Below are 19,709 nucleotides of genomic sequence, written 5' to 3' on the forward strand. Positions count from 1 at the left end.
CCCCCTGTCTCTGCACACACCAGTCTCATAGGCCCTGATCCCGCTGTCCTGCACAGGAAGTGCAAGTCTTAAAGGGCCAAGGCCTCAAATCGGTGACTCACCCTCTCCATGCACAGAGCAAAGATGAAGTGAAAGCCACAGGGTGTACTGATTAGGAAGGCAACTAGTGATCTCTGGAGAGACCCGTTTCAGAGGATTTGGGGAACGACACGGATGGCAAAGTTACTGAAGGGCATGTAAGGAGGCCAAGGTAGGAACTTGTAGAAGAACAGCAGTAAGAGACAGTGACATCAAGGATGGCGTACTTGAGGGGGGTACATATTTGAGGGGGAGATTGTAAGAGAGCAGGACTTTGACCTGGTTTTAGAGCAAGAAAGGTGATAATGAGGAATTAGAGATTATAAATGTGAAAGAAAAAAGATCATTTTTGAGTAAAAGCCCAGGAGCGGACAGGACATGAGATGGGCTCATGCACACAGAGACAGGCTTTTTGCAGGAGGTAGGAATTGGCTTCATTTCAATACCTTCTTGGTATGGTTCTAACTGTGGGCCTGGCCTCTCAGGTGCTCACTGGGTGTGACCTCCAGGGCCGAGCCCTAGCTCGCCAATGGTGACCGAGGTCCTGCTCCTAAGTGCTCATGGACTCTGGTCTACTCTCATGACCGGCTCTTACCTTTCCTCCAAACCCACCTGGGGTTTCTGAGTTTTGCTGCCCTGCCCCTTGAGCGCCACTCCCCAGCAAGCCCAATGTGACATACAAGCAGGGGGACTGAGACTTCCGCAGGGCTGCCCATGGCAATGGGCAAGTTTAAGGAGAGATGCCTGGCCTACTGTGGTCTTTGTCTTCCTTGTGGCCTTGCTTAGGATGTGACCCTGCTGAGGTGCCAGCCCTGTGTCTGGCACATAGTAAACACTCAAGAAATAATTGTTGAACTTAAGCCTGCTTTGTATTCTTCCTCCCTTCTTGGAGGCTTCTAATGGAAAATGATTTTTCCTAAGCAAGGCAGCTAAAATGTTGCTTGTGTAAGATGCTGACATAAGACAGACTCCCAACGTGGGCAGTGTGTGAGCTTCGTTGTGACATGTTTAAGTCTCAGACCGCTTGCAGAAAGCAGCTCTCCATATGCCCTGCACAACCAGACACAGCAGGGCAAAGTCAAGTCTAAAATTACCCAGGCAGATTTTTTGCTCTGAGAATCGACTGGCTGGCTGGACCTAAGGATGAAGTCACTCCTTAACACAGGCACTCGCAACAGAACTAACTTATGGGACTGATGGAGACATGAAGGGGAAGGTGACAAGGGTCTCAAACCACCCTGAATCCGGTCCCAAAGCCGCCAGGATTGAAACCCACAGCTTTGGAACCGCCTGTCTCCCAGCCTCACTATTTTCTCACTCAGGATTCCCGTGAAACAACATACTTTAAAAAAAAAAAAAAAAAAAAGCCAAATAAGAGTGAGTGCTCTGAAATGAGGGAATCCACAGTTGCTACTGACTTTGGATCTCTAGGAGGAAAACGAAGCAGCCAAAGCTCTTGGCCAGCTTCATGTTAACATAATTTGGCCAGCTCTGTGGATTCCTGAAAGTCTACATCCTCCGCAGGGTGAAATTCTCCTCTGCTCTGTGCGTGGTCTGTCCTAGCTCAAGCTGGGGCATCAGCCAAGTGATCCCAGGGCGAGAGTTTCAAAGGTGGCTGCCCAAGGTTCCCTCCTGTCCCAGTGTCACCTTGTCTTGTGGCACTGGTTGGTGAGAACAGGAGCTGGGAGCTGAGGTGGGTGGGCCGCACGACTCCTACCTTGGGAAAGAGGGTCCCTCACTCTCAGCCTCAACTGGCTCAAAGGTTCAGACAGAATCACCAACGTTCATTATACTTGGAACAAGTTACCCTGTTCTGGACATAAAAATAAAACTGGAAACCTAATGAAAATCAGAAATTGAACCAAAAAATAATTTTGTAAGTTCTGACTGTTGATCAGTCAGCAGGCATTTACTGAAGGAACAACTCCTAAGTCTCTGCACTACTCCAGAGACAGAGTACATGGCAGTGACAAGTCTGACAGACGCCCCATCTTTGCGCTTGCTTCAGCAGCACATATGCTAAAACTGGAATGACAGACTCCCCATCTTCAAGGAGCTGACATACAGAGGGGAGAGGCAGTCAGCAAACAAGAAGTAAATGAGTAAGACCATTTGGGGCACTGTCAGGTGCTATGGGGAAAATCACAAAGGTGAAGACGGGAGGACCACTGTAGCTAGGACTGGCAAAGATCTCTCTGAGGGAGTGATTAGCTGACAGCAGAATGAGGAAAGCAGATGGCCAAAAGGGACACTGAGAAAGAACCTCCCAGAAGGAACAGCAAACCAAAGACCCTAGGATGGATACGAACTATTATATTTCAGGGACAGAAAAAAGAGTGAATCCAGCTTGCGTGGTGAATAAGGTGAAGTGTGGAAGGAGAGAGGGAGATGGGGGACAGATCTTGTGGGATCTTCCAGACACAATGGGGGAGGCCTCTGGTGGGTTTTTGGGGGGTGATCTATACTTCAGAAAGCTCATCCCGGCTAACATGTGGAGATGAGACTACAGGAGAATGAGGCCTCCAGACAGCAGGCAGGTAGTTCTTGCAATCACCCAGGCAAGTGATAGGGGTTTGGACGAGGTTAGCAGGAGTGAGGAGGGTGAGAGGTGTTCAGATAAGGGATATATTTCAGTAGTAGAGCCAAAGGTACTTATGGTGGTTTAGCTATACAGGGTACAAGGGAACAAAAAGAATGAAGGATGACTTCTAAGTTTTTGTCCTTCTTATCTTCTTATTTCCTTTTTATGTAAGCTCTTCAAAAAAGATATATGCTTAAGCTGGAGACTTGTGATATAAGGTAAGATACTTATCTTCTTTAGCCATTAACTCTACAGTTGGTTGACATCAGGTTGGTACTGAATGCTGAATTCAAGGATATGCATAGACTCCTGAATTTATGTTGCCACTATGGTTCACTTAAGCCCCTCCTCTATGACACAGGCTCAAAGATCCTTGGTGCAGGCCAAGATCGGGCTCTGATAATTGCCATCATCTAAGTTTGGGTCCTGGCAGTGGTTCATGACACTCACGGGTAGGGTACCGTGTTCATGCCATTCAGTCTTAGCACAGAACCCCAGCCTCCCGAGCTAGCCTGGGTTTGTAACAAGATGTCCCACAGCCTTGGTGCTCTGCGAGTGATGACGAGAGGCCATCTCCCCAGTAGCCCATTCCCAGACTGTGAGAGGGAAGTCCTGGCCAGGAAAGAAGAACTGAGAAAGGAGAATGAAAGCTGGGACTGCTGAGCCCCAGTCACACAGCCAGGTCCTGTCCCAGGGCAGCAGCGGAAACAGCCAATGGCCCCGCCCTTCCGAGGCCTCTTCCCCACCTGACCCTCTGGGACTCCTCCCCCCTACTTTACCCCCCACTTCTCTGTGACTCTGGTTGGGCCTCATCATCTCAGTCCCTAAACTTCAGACAGGCCCAGGCTCAGTTCTTGGGCATCTCTCTTCTCTACCTCTACTTACCCGTTTGGTGAGCTCAGAGAATCTCACGGCTGAGAAAACATCTAAATGCCACTGACCCTCCAGCCTGGGTCTGTGTCTGGCACAGAGGGCGGACTCGATCAGCATGTGTTGCTCCCGTGACCAGGCGTTTTACACGTGTACTTCCGCTTAGTCCTCTCAAGATCCTACAAGATCAGTCTTATGACGCCCTCTTTATAGATGAGGACAGCGTGCCCCTGAACATATCCAAGGGCCTTCTCTTCATCTCTACATGGATCCGTGACAGCTGTCACCATGTCACATGCATGCCACTCAATTCCAGAATTCCTCCCTAACCAATGTCCTTCCAGGTGCGCCGGCCAGAATCTTAGAGTCATCCTTGATTTCATTCTTTCTCCTCGAGCTCACTCCAGCAGCAAATTCTAAGGGATTTGCCTTGGGAATAGAGCCAGAATAGAGACACTCATCACTGTCTCCATGGCTAGCCCCCTCGTTCAGGCCACAGTTCTCTCCTCTGGGACCACCATAATAGCCCCCTACTGGTTCCCTGCTCTGCCCTTGCCCCCAGTTGTCTAGTTTGTACAAAGCAAGCAGGGTGAACACTCAAAAATGTTAGTGACCATGTCAGTCCTTGCTAAGAGTCCCTGTGACTTCTCATTTCATCCAGGGGAAATCCAGAGGCCTACAAAGGTCCATAGGCTCTCCACATGTGACCCCAGCCATACCCCCACACACCCTGTCTTTCCCTCCAGCTACTTCTTCTTCTGTCAAGAACTCTCTGGTCTGGCCACACTGGCCTCCTCACTTCTCCTTGAGCACAACAAACCTGCTCTTCCTCAGGGCTTCTGCACTCATTGCTCCCTCTGCCTAGAACCCTTCACCCTCACCACCGCTTGGCTTGCTCCTTCCCTATGTCATTTCTGCTCAATTGTCACTGGGCCAGAGGCCACTCCTGACCACCCTATTTGCCTCTTCAGCCTATTCCCTTACTCTGCTTTATCTTCGCAGCATATATTGCTACTGAACACATGATCCATCTTCTTGTTCACTCGTTTATTATCTATCTCTCCCTACTAGACTGCAAACCTCCGGAGGGCAGGGATTTTGTCCCTTTTTTTCACTGCTGCATCCCTAGGGCCTGGGCCTATGTCTGGCTTAGAGAAGGACCTCAATCAACATGTGCTGGTATGCTCACATACCAGGCACTTTACAAGTGTACTCTCACTTAGTCCTCTCAAGATACTACAAGGTCAGTCTTGTGATGTCCCTCTTTAAAGATGAGGAAGCTGAGAGGACAATAAGTCACACAGTCCAATATCACAAAGCCAGAGCGTGGCAGATCGGGGACTTGAACTGGCCCCATTTGGTTCTAAAGCTCTCTCCACTACAAAAGGAAGTGCCCCAAAGCTCACACCAACCCCCAAAGCTTCCAGGATCTCTGTTTCAATTCCAAGGAGACAGAGCTTCAGTCAGACAAACAGAGACAGAGACATAGGGACAGAGAGAGGAAGAGAGAGACAGAAGGACCAAAAGTCAGATGGAAGCAGTCTCCATGGATTTTCTTTGGGCAAGGTTGAGCTATTCAGATCCACAAGCAGAGCAGTGAGCCTGGCTTCCTACCAGATCACTGAACTCCCCAGCATCCTCACAGAGCTTACCTAGGGGCAAGCCTCAGGGGGGATCAGATTTTTCCCTTCCCCCCTTCTAGCCCCACTTTCCCATCTGTAAAATGAAGGGAATGGCCTGACAGTGGTTCCAAAACCTGGCTATGTATCAGAATCAACCTGGAGACATGTGTAGCACATGTCTTTCAACACTTTATTCCTAGAGACAAACCAAGAAATAGATTCTTAACTATAGAGAACTAGTGGTTACCAGAGGGGAGGAGGGGCAGGGGGATGGGTGAAATAGGTGATGGGGATTAAGGAGTGCAGTTGCTGTGATGAGCACAGGGTGATGTATGGAAGTGTTGAATCACTATATTGTACACCTGAAACTAATATAACACTGTATGTTAACTATGCTGGAATTAAAATTTTTAAAAAATCTTAATAAAAAATTAAGCTTTAGAAACAAAACAAAACAAAACACTTTATCCCTGGAGAGATTTTGATACTGGAAGTCTTTGGTGGGCAAGAAAATATGTATTTTTAACAAGAGTTTAACATCAGATCTGTGTGGGAGGCAGCATCATGGAACCATTGAGAGCATGGTCCCTGGGATCAGACGTTGCCTGAATCCAATCCAGTCTCCTTATCAGCAAACTGTCAAGGCCTGGTATGAAGATTAAGTGCATTGGTATTAATGGGGTAGAACAGTTGGCATTTGTAAAACCATACTTGAAGTGCTACATAAGTATCTGTTGAATAATTACTCATAGTTATGCAGCAAATTTGCTACCACTCATGGACAACCTCTAATGGGTTTTTCTGGTTTTGATATTCCATAATTCCCTGCCCTGCTACTCCCGAAAAGGAAGAGGGGACTGGCCCTCAGTAAACTCTTGTCTTACAGTGGAGAGCATTCAAGCACCACTCCTGACTCACTACTGAATCAGGCTCAGTGTGAATTAGGCCCTTTTAACTACGACTTCGAACAACATGTCAGATCAGGCAGGGTTACTGACATTGACAGAGAACCACTGAATTGCCAGTTGAATAGGATCTTAAAATCATTGGTCAGCATTCCTTTCAAGCACACGTGGAACATTTACAAAAAAAATAAATAATAGTAATAATAACACATTCCAGGGGCGGAGCAAGATGGCGGAGGAGTAGGAGACCTGGATTTTGTCTGGTCTCAGGAATTCAGCTGGGTAGGGACCAAACCATTCTGAACACCTACGAACTCAACAGGAGATCAAAGAAAAGAATAGCAACAACTCTCTGAACAGAAAAGCGACCACTTTCTGGAAGGTAGGATGTGCGGAGAAGTGAATCCGAGGCGATATTCGGGAGGATAGACGGCGGGGGAGGGGGCCTCCGCAGGCCGCTTCTGGCAAGTGATAGAGCAGTGGAGCACAAAATCGGAACTTTTAGAAGTCGGGTCCGCTGAGGGACGTCGCTCCAGTGGCTAAGCGGGGGGTGGAATCCTCACCGGGACAGTGTGGTCTCAGGACCCTCGGGGTCACAGAAAGACCGGGGGTGCCTGAATGCGGCAGAGCTCCCAGGTATCGGAGCAGGGAAGCCGGCTGCAGATACAGAGCCGAGGCGCGGGCTCTCAGCCCGGGGTTGCCATAAACCGTGATCCGCGGCACAGTCGGGCCACTGCTCCTCCAGCAGGGACCCAACAATCGGCAGATCCGGGGAGACTCCCCTTCCTCCCCCAGGAGGAGCGGCGCAGGAGCGCACCGCAGGGATCTGCTGGGTTTGGAGACTCCACACCAGGTCGGGTGCCAGAGATAGAAATGCTCGGTCACAGGCCGGGTGAGCACAGAGTGTGGCCAGACACAGGGGAGACGGGAGTGACTGACTGCTTTTCTCTGGGGGCTCACTGAGGAGTGGGGCCCCGAGTTCTCGGCTCCTCTGGGGCAGAGATTGGGAGGTTGCCATTTTCAATCTCGTCCTCCAAAGCTGTACGGAAAGCTTGCAGGGAACAAAAGCTCCCGAGAGCAAACCCGAGCAGATTACATAGCCCGGACTGGCACGGGTGGGGCAATTCCGCCTCCGGCAAAGACATTTGGGAACCACGGCAACAGGCCCCTCCCCCAGAAGATCAGCAAGAAGAGCCAGCCAAGACGAAGTTTACTGATCAATGAGAACGGCAGAATTCCAGAGCTAGGGGAATACAGCACATAGAATTCATGGCTTTTTAACCATGATTCTTTAGTCTTTCAAAATTAATTTTTTTTAACTCTTCTTTTTTGAATTTTTCTTTTTCCCTTCTTCAACCAACATCTTATAAATCCCTTTTTTAAAAAACATTTTTATTTTTCATTTTTAGAGTCATATTCTATCCCTTCATAGTAGTTACCCTTATTTTTGGCATATAAGTTGTTCTCTCTTTAAAATTTTGAGATAGTTTCTTCTAACAGATCAAAATATACCCTAAATCTCTAGTGTATGGCTTTGTTCTAGTTTCCTGCCTGATCACATTCTCTCCCTTTTTTTTTTCTTTTTTTTTTAAATCCTCTTCTTTCTTTTTTCAACCAACTTCTTATCAATTCCTTTTATAAAATTTTTTATAACTTTCATCTTTACATTCATATTCCATCCCTTCATTGTATTAACCCTTATTTTTGTACATATATAAGTTTTTCCTTCTTTAAAATTATGGGAGGCACTTTCTTCTAACAGACCAAAATACACCCAAACTCTAGTGTGTGGCACTGATCTATGTACCAGCCTGATCATATTTGATCATATTCTGTTCTTTTTTTGTTTTGTTCTGTTTTTGTTTGTTTTTATCTTTCTTTTTTTTTGTTTTTCTTTTTTCTTCCTTTCCCTTTCTTTTCCCCTGGTTTAAGGTCTTCTCTGATTTGTTTAGAGTATATTTTCTTTTCTGGGGACGTTGTTACCCTGGTAGCATTTTGTTCTCTCATTCATCTATTCTCCTCTGGACAAAATGACAAGATGGAAAAAATCACCTCAAAAAAAAGAACAAGAGGCAGTACTGACTGCCAGGGACCTACTCAATATGGACATTAGTAGGATGTCGGAACTAGAGTTCAGAATGATGATTTTAAAGATAATAGCTGGGCTTGAAAAAAGCATGGAAGTTATTAGAGAAACCCTTTCTGGAGAAATAAAAGAACTAAAATCTAACCAAGTCAAAATCAAAAAGGCTATTAATGAGGTACAATCAAAAATGGGGGTGCTAACTGCTAGGATAAATGAGGCAGAAGAGAGAATCACTGATATAGAAGACCAAATGATGGAAAACAAAGAAGCTGAGAAAAAGAGAGATAAACAACTACTGGATCACAAGGGCAGAATTCGAGAGATAAGCGATACCATAAGACAAAACAACATTAGAATAATTGGGATCCCAGAAGAAAAAGAAAGAGAGAGAGGGGTAGAAGGTATATTGGAGCAAATTATAGCAGAGAACTTCCCTAATTTGGGGAAGGAAACAGGCATCAAAATCCAGGAGGCACAGAGAACCCCCCTCAAAATCAATAAAAATAGGTCAACACCCCGACATCTAATAGTAAAACTTACGAGTCTCAGAGACAAAGAGAAAATCCTGAAAGCAGCTCGGGAGAAGAGAAATGTAACCTACAATGGTAGAAACATTAGATTGGCAACAGACCTATCCACAGAGACATGGCAGGCCAGAAAGGACTGGCATGATATATTCAGAGCATTAAATGAGAAAAATATGCAGCCAAGAATACTATATCCAGCTAGGCTGTCATTGAAAATAGAAGGAGAGATAAAAAGCTTCCAGGACAAACAAAAACTAAAGGAATTTGCAAACATGAAACCAGCCCTACAAGAAATATTGAAAGGGGTCCTCTAAGCAAAGAGAGAGCCTAAAAGCAACATAGACCAGAAAGGAACACAGACAATATACAGTAACAGTCACCTTACAGGCAATACAATGGCACTAAATTCCTATCTTTCAATAGTTACCCTGAATGTAAATGGGCTAAATGCCCCAATCAAAAGACACCGGCTATCACACTGTATAAAAAAACAAGACCCATCAATATGCTGTCTGCAAGAGACTCATTTTAGACCGAAAGACACCCCCAGATTGAAAGCGAGGGGGTGGAAAACCATTTACCATGCTAATGGACACCAAAAGAAAGCTGGGGTGGCAATCCTTATACCAAACAAATTAGATTTTAAACCAAAGACTGTAATAAGAGACGAGGAAGGACACTATACCTACCTAAAGGGTCTATCCAACAAGAAGATCTAACAATTGTAAATATCTATGCCCCTAACATGGGAGCAGCCAATTATATAAGCCAATTAATAAGAAAAGCAAAGAAACACATCGACAACAATACAATAATAGTGGGGGACTTTAACACCCCCCTCACTGAAATGGACAGATCATCTAAGCAAAAGATCAACAAGGAAATAAAGACTTTAAATGACACACTGGATCAAATGGACTTCACAGATATATTCAGAACATTCCATCCCAAAGCAACAGAATACACATTCTTCTCTAGTGCCCATGGAACATTCTCCAGAATAGATCACATCCTAGGTCACAAATCAGGTCTCAACCAGTACCCAAAGACTGGGATCATTCCCTGCATATTTTCAGACCACAATGCTCTGAAACTAGAACTCAATCACAAGAGGAAAGTCGGAAAGAATTCACATACATGGAGGCTAAAGAGCATCCTACTAAAGAATGAATGGGTCAACCAGGAAATTAAAGAAGAATTAAAAAATTCATGTAAACAAATGAAAATTAAAACACAACTGTTCAAAATCTTTGGGATACAGCAAAGGCAGTCGTAAGAGGAAAGTATATAGCAATACAAGCCTTTCTCAAGAAACAAGAAAGGTCTCAAATATACAACCTAACCCTACACCTAAAGGAGCTGGAGAGAGAACAGCAAATAAAGCCTAAACCCAGCAGGAGAAGAGAAATAATAAAGATCAGAGCAGAAATCAATGAAATAGAAACCCAAAAGAACAGTAGAACAGATCAACGAAACTAGGAGCTGGTTCTTTGAAAGAATTAACAAGATTGATAAACTCCTGGCCAGACTTATCAAAAAGAAAAGAGAAATGACCCAAATCAACAAAATCATGAATGAAAGAGGAGCGATCACAATCAACACCAAAGAAATACAAACAATTATAAGAACATATTATGAGCAACTCTATGCCAGCAAATTAGATAACCTGGAAGAAATGGATGCATTTCTAGAGATGTATAAACTACCAAAACTGAACCAGGAAGAAACAGAAAACCTGAACAGACCTATAACCACTAAGGAAATTGAAGCAGTCATCAAAAATCTACCAACAAACAAAAGCCTAGGGCCAGATGGTTTCCCAGGGGCATTCTACCAAACATTTAAAGAAGAATTAATACCTATTCTTCTGAAACTGTTCCAAGAAATAGAAAGGGAAGGAAAACTTCCAAACTCGTTATGAGGCCACCATTACCTTGATCCCAAAACCAGACAAACACCCCATCAAAAAGGAGAATTACAGACCAATATCCTTGATGAACATGGATGCAAAATTCTCACCAAAATACTAGCCGATTGGATACAACAGTACATTAAAAGGATTATTCACCACGACCAAGTGGGATTTATCCCTGGGCCGCAAGGTTGGTTCAACATCCGCAAATCAATCAACGTGATACAATACATTAACAAAAGAAAGAACAAGAATCATATGATCCTCTCAATAGATGCAGAAAAAGCATTTGACAAAGTACAGCATCCTTTCTTGATCAAAACTCTTCAGAGTACAGGGACAGAGGGTACATACCTCAATATCCTAAAAGCCATCTATGAAAAACCCACAGAGAATATCATTCTCAATGGGGAAAAACTTAGAGCATTCCCCCTAAGGTCAGAAACACGGCAGGGATGTCCACTATCACCATTGCTATTCAACATAGTATTAGAAGTCCTAGCCACAGCAATCAGACAACAAAAAGAAATAAAAGGCATCCGAATTGGCAAAGAAGAAGTCAAACTCTCACTCTTTGCAGATGATATGATACTTTATGTGGAAAACCCAAAAGACTCCACCCCAAAACTGCTAGAACTCATACAGGAATTCAGTAAAGTGGCAGGATATAAAATCTATGTACAGAAATCAGTGGCATTCCTATACACCAACAACAAGACAGAGGAAAGAGAAATTAAGGAGTCGATCCCATTTACAATTGCACCCAAAACCATAAGATACCTAGGAATAAATCTAACCCAAGAGGCAAAGGATCTGTACTCAGAAAACTATAAAATACTCATGAAAGAAATTGAGGAAGACACAAAGAAATGGAAAAACGTTCCATGCTCATGGATTGGAAGAACAAATATTGTGAAGATGTCAATGCTACCTAGAGCAACCTACACATTCAATGCAATCCCCATCCAAATACTATCCACTTTTTTCAAAGAAATGGAACAAATAATCCTAAAATCTGTATGGAACCAGAAAAGACCCTAAATAGCCAGAGGAATGTTGAAAAAGAAAAGCAAAGCTGGCAGCATCACAATTCCGGACTTCCAGCTCTATTACAAAGCTGTCATCATCAAGACAGTATGGTACTGGCACAAAAACAGACACAGAAATCAACGGAATAGAATAGAGAGCCCAAAAAAGGACCCTCAACTCTTGGTCAACTGATCTTCGACAAAGCAGGAAAGAATGTCCAATGGAAAAAAGAAAGTCTCTCCAACAAATGGTGTTGGGAAAACTGGACAGCCACATGCAGAAGAATGAAACTGGACCATTTCCTTACACCACACACAAAAATAGACTCAAAATGGTTGAAAGACCCCAATGTGAGACAGGAGTCCATCAAAATCCTAAAGGAGATCACAGGCAGCAACCTCTTCGACCTCAGCTGCAGCAACTTCTTCCTAGAAACACTGCCAAAGGCAAGGGAAGCAAGGACAAAAATGAACTATTGGGATTCCATCAAGATAAAAAGCTTTTGCACAGCAAAACAAACAGTCAACAAAACCAAAAGACAACCGACAGAATGGGAGAAGATATTTGCAAATGACATATCAGATAAAGGGCTAGTATCCAAAATCTGTAAAGAACTTATCAAACTCAACACCCAAAGAACAAATGATCCAATCAAGAAATGGGCAGAAGACATGAACAGACATTTTTCCAAAGAAGACATCCAAATGGCCAAAAGACACATGAAAAAGTGCTCAACATCGCTTGGCATCAGAGAAATCCAAATCAAAACCTCAGTGAGATACCACCTCACACCAGTCAGAATGGCTAAAATTAACAAGTCAGGAAAGGACAGATGTTGGCGGGGATGTGGAGAAAGGGGAACCCTCCTACGCTGTTGGTGGGAATGCAAGCTGGTGCAGCCACTCTGGAAAACAATGGAGGTTCCTCAAAAAGTTGAAAATAGAGCCACCATATGATCCAGCAACTGCACTACTGGGTATTTACCCCAAAGATACAAATGTAGGGATCCGAAGGGGTACGTGCACCCTGATGCTTATAGCAGCAATGTCCACAATAGCCAAACTGTGGAAAGAGCCAAGATGTCCATCGACAGATGAATGGATAAAGAAGATGTGGTATATATATACAATGGAATATTATGCAGCCATCAAAAGGAATAAGATCTTGCCATTTGCAACGACGTGGATGGAACTGGAGGGTATTATGCTGAGCGAAATAAGTCAAACAGAGAAAGACATGTATCATATGACCTCACTGATATGAGGAATTCTTAATCTCAGGAAACAAACTGAGGGTTGCTGGAGTGGTGGGGGGTGGGAGGGATGGGGTGGCTGGGTGATAGGCATTGGGGAGGGTATGTGCTATGGTGAGCACTGTGAATTGTGCAAGACTGTTGAATCACAGATCTGTACCTCTGAAACAAATAATACAATATATGTTAAAAAAAGAAGAAGAAAAAGATATCAGGAGGGGAAGAATGAAGGGGGGGAATCGGAGGGGAAGACGAACCATGAGAGATGATGGACTCTGAAAAACAAATGAGGGTTCTAGAGGGGAGGGGAGTGGGAGGATGGGTTAGCCTGGTGATGGGTATTAAATAGGGCACGTATTGCATGGAGCACTGGGTGTTATGCACAATGAATCATGGAACACTACATCAAAAACTAATGATGTAGGGTATGGTGATTAACATAACAATAAAAAAGGGAAAAAAAATAACACATTCCAGGTCACAAAGCAAATCTCAGAAGTACCCCCAAAGCCAATATCAATGCATGCCACATTTTCTAAACAAAACTCAAGTAAATTAGAAATAGCTAAGATACCAACCTCCCCACCCCTACATCAAGAGAAATGTAAAACATACTTCTAAATAACTCATGGAATAAAGAAATCAAAATAGAATTTTTTTAAATATGAGGGCAGGGTTTTTGGTTATTTTGTCCACTGATGAATTCATAAAACCTAGAATAGTGCCTGGCATATACAGGTTTGTTGAATTAAGGAAGGAATGAATAAATGAACAAGTTAAATGATAATAAATGTACATGATTTTATTATAAAAGAAATAAGACTGGAAATGATTGAGTTAAACATTCAACAACACAAAACAGAGAAAGTCCAAAGAAAGAAGGAGGAAGGGGGGCACCTGGATGCCTCAGTCAGTTAAGCATCCAACTCTTGGTTTTGGCTCAGGTCATGGGCTCAGGGTTGTGAGATCAAGCCCCTCATCTCCACACTCAGTACGGAGTCTGCTTAAGATTCTCTCCCTCTCCCTCTGCCCCTACCCCTGCTCATGCTCTCTTTCTCAAATAAATAATAAAATCTTAAAAAAAAAAAAAAAGAAAGAAGTAATAGAAGATGGGAATAAATGAAATAGAAGACAAACAACAGAAAGGTAAATTAAACCAAAATCTGTTTTTTTGAAAAGACTAATAAAATAAACATCTGCCATACTGATCATATTTTTTAAAAAAAGATGACACAAACAATATTTGGAATCACAAAGGCAATAATACAGTTGCAGATGCAACAAAGATTAGGAATTTCAAAAGACAATTCTATGAAGAATTTCATACCAATAAATTTGAAAATACGTACAAAATGGACAACTTCCTAGGAAAATATAATTTAACAACACAGAATCAAGAAGATAAAACCCTGACTAGAACAGAACCAGTAAAAAGAATTCCAAAATTAAAAAGCCACCCACAAAAACCCAGCAGGTGGCTCAGACATTTTTAAAATGAGTTGTATCAGACTTTGGAGAAACAAATAATCTTGCTTTTTGATAATACATTGCAGAAAATAAAAAAGAAGGAACAGTCTGAACTAATGACATGCAGCTTTTAGAATCTTGGCACCAAAACCAGACACACAGGACAAGAAAAAGAAAACCTCTGGTCCAACCTCACTCATAAACATAGATGCAAATATCCTAAATAAAATATAAGCAAACCAAATATGGCAACATGCAAAAATAATACATAATGACCGTCTTGGCTTTCACTGGGAATGCACGTGCAGTTTAACTTCAGAGCTCTATCACTGGAGATCCTTACATTCAAAGGTTAGAGGAGAAAAGCCACAAGATTGAGTCAACTCATTAAAAACTCAAGAAAAAGCATTGGAAAATTTAATTTTAAGTATCCTAGCAAAATAGGAACAGAAAGGAACTTCTTTTTACCTGATAAATGGTCTCAACAACAACAAAACAGAAAAAAAAAAACACAGCAAATTTCCTATTTATGGATAAAATATTAAAAGCATTCCATTTAAAATCAGAAATAAAATACAAGCTTACATTTTTAGTGAACATGGTACTAAGGACACTGGCTATACAGTAGGATAAGAAAACAAATAAAATACAAAAATTAGAAAAAAAAAACAAAACTGTCATTGTTTGCAGAAAATGTGACTGTCTACTGCACAGAAAAATGGAAGAGGCACTCCCATTTCTGGCAGTGTGGTACACAAAATGTGGAGTAGACCCCTTCCAAGCATGGAAACCATATTAATTCTTGGAAAAATATATGAAATACCATCTTCTTTAAGTATGCCTGAACCGGCACTACAATAAGGAAAGAACCAATTCAAATAAATGTACCAATCTACCAGTTCTAAGTAAGTAGGCAACTACTAACAATCAAAAATTGTTAGACCTACATGAGAAATTGATAAATTCAATATTTAACTGTCATCATTAAACTCTAATCCTTTTCTCATTGCTTTTCAGCCCATGAGTTTTTTGGAAGACATTTTTTTAATTTTAAAGGTAAGGAGGTAGTTTTGATAACCCTTAAAAATCATTTCTAAGTTAACTGCATGGTGTTCAGGAAATGTGATTTTCATAATATAAATTCTGTAAAACATGTTCAGACTTGCCTCCTGCTTGAGACATTGTTGATTTTCATAAATGTCCCATCACAGGGGAGATTTCAATATAGCACAGTCAGTGGCTGATAATGCAAGAAGGCAAAACTTCACCAGATTACAGAAAACATGAAAACCGCAATTAGCACACTTTATCTAATAGATTGATAGAGAACCCTGCAGCACTTCTACAAAATACACACCAGAGCCATGTTTCACAAGTTTTATCAAACCACCAAAACAATGCCAATGTTCATCAAAGAATGCCACAGTCATAGTAAAAACAAGCTACAGACTGGAAGAAGATATTTGCAATGCATAGAACTCACAAGGATAGTATCCACAATATATAAAGAATTCCTGTAAATCAACAGGCAAACAATTCAACAAGAAAATGAGCAAACTAGAAGAACAATCAATTCACATGGACAATAAACACAGGAAGAGATGCTCATTCTTATTAGTAACCCAGAAAATGTAAAATAAAACCATCTTATAGAAAACCAGGAAAGCAGGTCCCTGCTGCACTCTATACATGAGAATAAATTCCAGGTAGTTTCAAGATTTATGTAGAAAAGTAATCATTAAAAAATTTTAGGAAAAAATGGAATATCTTTATGATCTTACAGGGCAGAGAAAGATTTCTTAAATAAAACACAAAGAGGCACAAATCCAAAGAAAACAAAAAAAAATGACTACATTTAAATTAAAGACTGATGAAACACCATTTAATAATTATCAATTGGCAAAATTTAAATTCTGCTATTGGCAAGAATGGGTAGGGATGTATAAATTAGTAGGAGCATAAATTAGTTCAGTCATTTTAGAGAACAATCTGATTATATCCTATAAAGATGTGTAACTCCTAGGAGTAAGTAATTCTATTCCTAGAGAAATTCCTACATAAATGCTCCCAGACACATGTGTCAGAGGATTCATAAGTACATCACTGATAGTAGAAAACAAAGAATCAACCTCAGTGGATAGATAAATGCCAGTATACTAATATAAGGAATATGGTAATTCAGTTTCAATGAATGTACTCGAGGTACATATATCAAAATGATCTATCTAAAAAACAATGCTGAGCAAAAAAGCAAGCAACAAAATCATATGTATAGTATGATACCATTTAGATCGAGTTTACAAACGTGCAAAAAATACTGTAGGGTATTTGTGTGCATGTACATTAAATAAAAGTACACAAATATCCATGAAAATAGTAAACACAGACTTCAGAATATTAGTAACCTCTAAGAAGAGAAGGAGCAAAAATGTTAGAGAAAGGGCTTCATTTATATTTGTAATGACATTTACAAAAAAGAGATCTGAAGCAAATATGACAAAATGTGCTTTATGACAAAACTATGTCTTGGTTACATAGGTACTCATTAGTTTACACCTTAAATTCTTCAGTGTGTTCAAAGTATTTCACAACTTTAAAAGCCTATTATCACACAAAGCAGAAATTCCTCATTTAATGTTTCTAGCAATATCCATATTACCTTCTATTTGATCACTTCCAGAAGTGGGGAGCTCACTACAATAGAAGATTACTTATTCAGAATACCCAGGATCTGACCTGACAAGGATGTGTGCTATTTTTGTAATTTTTCAGTCTTAGATCCAAAAGAGCAAAAAGATGGGGGTGGGGGGAGGTGGGGGAACTCATTGCATAGAATACATTTGCAGAATTGCAATTAAATATTTCAGAGCATTAGCTTCTTGCCAGAATACATAAATGTCTGAAATCCCTCATGACTCCTGCATTATCAAGATTGCCATCATCGATCACAATCTACATCCGCCCCTGTCCATGTGCTTTCTGTGACATCACCACCCAGTCCTTCCCAGTTCAGCAGGTCACACTCACCATGTGCAATGACAGCAGCTCCTTCTTTACTTGCTATAAGGCATGGTTTTTAAATGGGCAGGCATAAAATAATGCTCTTTTTAGAACAGTCCTGTCATTGGAAGCTTCTGGTATTTACAAAGTTCTCAAAAAAAACCCAGCCTTTTACTGAACTTTGTGATGCAGCCAATTCTGTTGGTGGGCAGATTTGACTGTTAAAAAAGTTCTTCCCCGAGGAATCTGAAATCTGTCTTCCCTGAAACTTTTACCACTTGGACTGATTCTGCCCTTGGAAACCCCCCCGAGTGAGCTTCTCTAGCAAGAATAAGTGTGTGTGATTGTGTGTGTGTGTTATATACCCTATACATATTTCATATACGTATTTTCAATTGCACCCCATGTTTTCCATGCTTTTAGAGGAAATCTATTTCTGAGTCTACCAAGATTCAGATATGAGGGAACTGTAGGCAAAGAAACCTTAGATTATAATAAGAATTATCTGAAAAATACATACACATTAAGGTAGTTATGTTTTTAAAACTTACCTACTTAAAGTAATTGAAATTGGAATATCAATTGCCTGTCACTTCTGGGAAAATCGTACCTTTCGTTAAGAAACATAATTTGCTAACAGATTGTTCATCATTATGGCTTTTATACAGTTGGAATCCAACAAAGTTTCATTGAAAAAAATTATGACACTTTATTTTCTTAAGAGCTGGTGATTTATGAGGACCACTTAGTAGGCATATAGGGCATATTTTATTGGGAATGAGATTCTGTGATGAGATTTTCTCATAGGGGGTGGACTCTGGGTGTGTGATATGCAGATAGTTTTTCTATGAACTATTATAACTTTAATAGAGGGAAAATCAAACCTTAATTAATGTCCTCTGCCCATGACAGAGGGAAAGAGGGAGAGGAAAAAAAAAAGGAAAGAAAAGCAGAAAAAGAGGATGGCAGAGAGGGAAAAAAAACCCATCCTAGACAAACAGAAAAGATACAAGGGTACCAGAACTCCAACCCCAGGCTACCCAGCCAAGAACCCCAGGGTGCCTTCTTCTCGTCACCCTCCTGCATCGTATCAGTCTGCCCACACAAAGGGAGGGCCAGGCCGAGCCCTCAGCCAGATGTGGCTACAGAGCTGGTCTTCCAGAGGGGTGTACAATACAAGGCACATCTGAGTACCCCAATTCACGCACTATTACATCTGCTTCATCTATGCCTAATACTATATAAACAATTATAAATTCTTACAAATTCGGTCTCTATGGTTTTTGGCCACTCTGTGGCTTCCTAAGTAGATATTAAAGGAATTCTCCAAAACTTATCATAACTGTTGGTTTTTCCTCTTAAGTCCTGGTGTTTTAGTTTCTTTAGTCCAGCCCTGAGAAGAGGTCTGTGTTTAATTTAAGACAATCTCTTCTGCCCGAACCCCAACTGCCTTGGATGGTCCCAGCTCCCTTCTTTCTACCCATTTAAGATCACAAGCCCCTATAGCTTCTACCAAAAGTCAAATGCTGCCAGGTCACTAAGGTTCCCAAAGCCCTTTGGCTTGGGAAGGAGAGAGTGCCTTGGATCCTGCTCAAGGGTTTGGCCTGGTTCTACACTGACACTGTGCCCCACGCTTTCTGAGGGAGATCCAGGGTGCCATGGAAAGAGGGGTTTCCTGGGGGTCAGGGACACTGTGTTCTATGCTGGCTCTGTTACTGCCTGGCCAGTTATATGACACTGGAAATATTACTGAACTTAACTTTCCAATTCATAAAGCAATTTTGCACGCATTACCTACCTCATCTGCTCCTCACAAAAACTACCAGTAGGACAAATATATCCCTTATGTCTCTGTTGAAAACCCTGCAGTGGCTGCTCATCTCATGGAGAATAAAGTTCCCCCTGTGGCCGAAAAGGCCCTACAGGATCCTGCCTCCAGCCACCTCTCAGGATCTCATCCCCTCCCACTCTCCCTTTGCTCTTTCTGTTACTGTCACCCTGGCCTCCTGACTGTTCCTCAAACACACCAAGAAGATTCCTGCCTTAGGGCCTTTGCATTTACTGTTTTCTCAGCCTGTATACTCTCTCCCCAGGTATCCATACTGTTGGCTTTCTCACTTCATGATGATGTCTGCTCAAACGTTACCTTATCAGAGATCTTCCCTGTCCACCCTATTAAAAAACAGGACCTTTCCCTCCACCTCCTGTCCCATTTCTCTCAGTCCCCGTACTCTGCTTTATCTTTCTTCTGAGCACTCATCACCCTCTGACACACTGCATGTTTACGAGTTTGTCTCTGTTGTCTGTCCTCCTCCCACCAGCGTGGAAGTTCCTTGAAAACAGGCACTTTTCTTCGCTCCCTGCTGTGATCCCGTGATCT

The 19,709-nt window shown here is 42.0% G+C and overlaps 1 protein-coding gene across 1 annotated transcript in view; it reads right to left on the reverse strand.

Moving 5' to 3' along the window:
- Positions 1-17,382, reverse strand: part of LOC116623526 (anoctamin-2) — a 127,660-nt gene extending 110,278 nt beyond the window's left edge. The window contains exon 1 of the mRNA XM_032390748.1: positions 17,357-17,382. Within this exon, the coding sequence (XP_032246639.1) occupies positions 17,357-17,359 (3 nt within the window). The 5' untranslated portion in view covers positions 17,360-17,382. The remainder of the gene's footprint in view (positions 1-17,356) is intronic.
- Positions 17,383-19,709: the final 2,327 nt, after the last annotated feature.

The sequence above is a fragment of the Phoca vitulina genome, unplaced genomic scaffold (genome assembly GCF_004348235.1).
Source record: "Phoca vitulina isolate PV1807 unplaced genomic scaffold, GSC_HSeal_1.0 scaffold59, whole genome shotgun sequence".
Taxonomy (NCBI): Eukaryota; Metazoa; Chordata; class Mammalia; order Carnivora; family Phocidae; genus Phoca; species Phoca vitulina.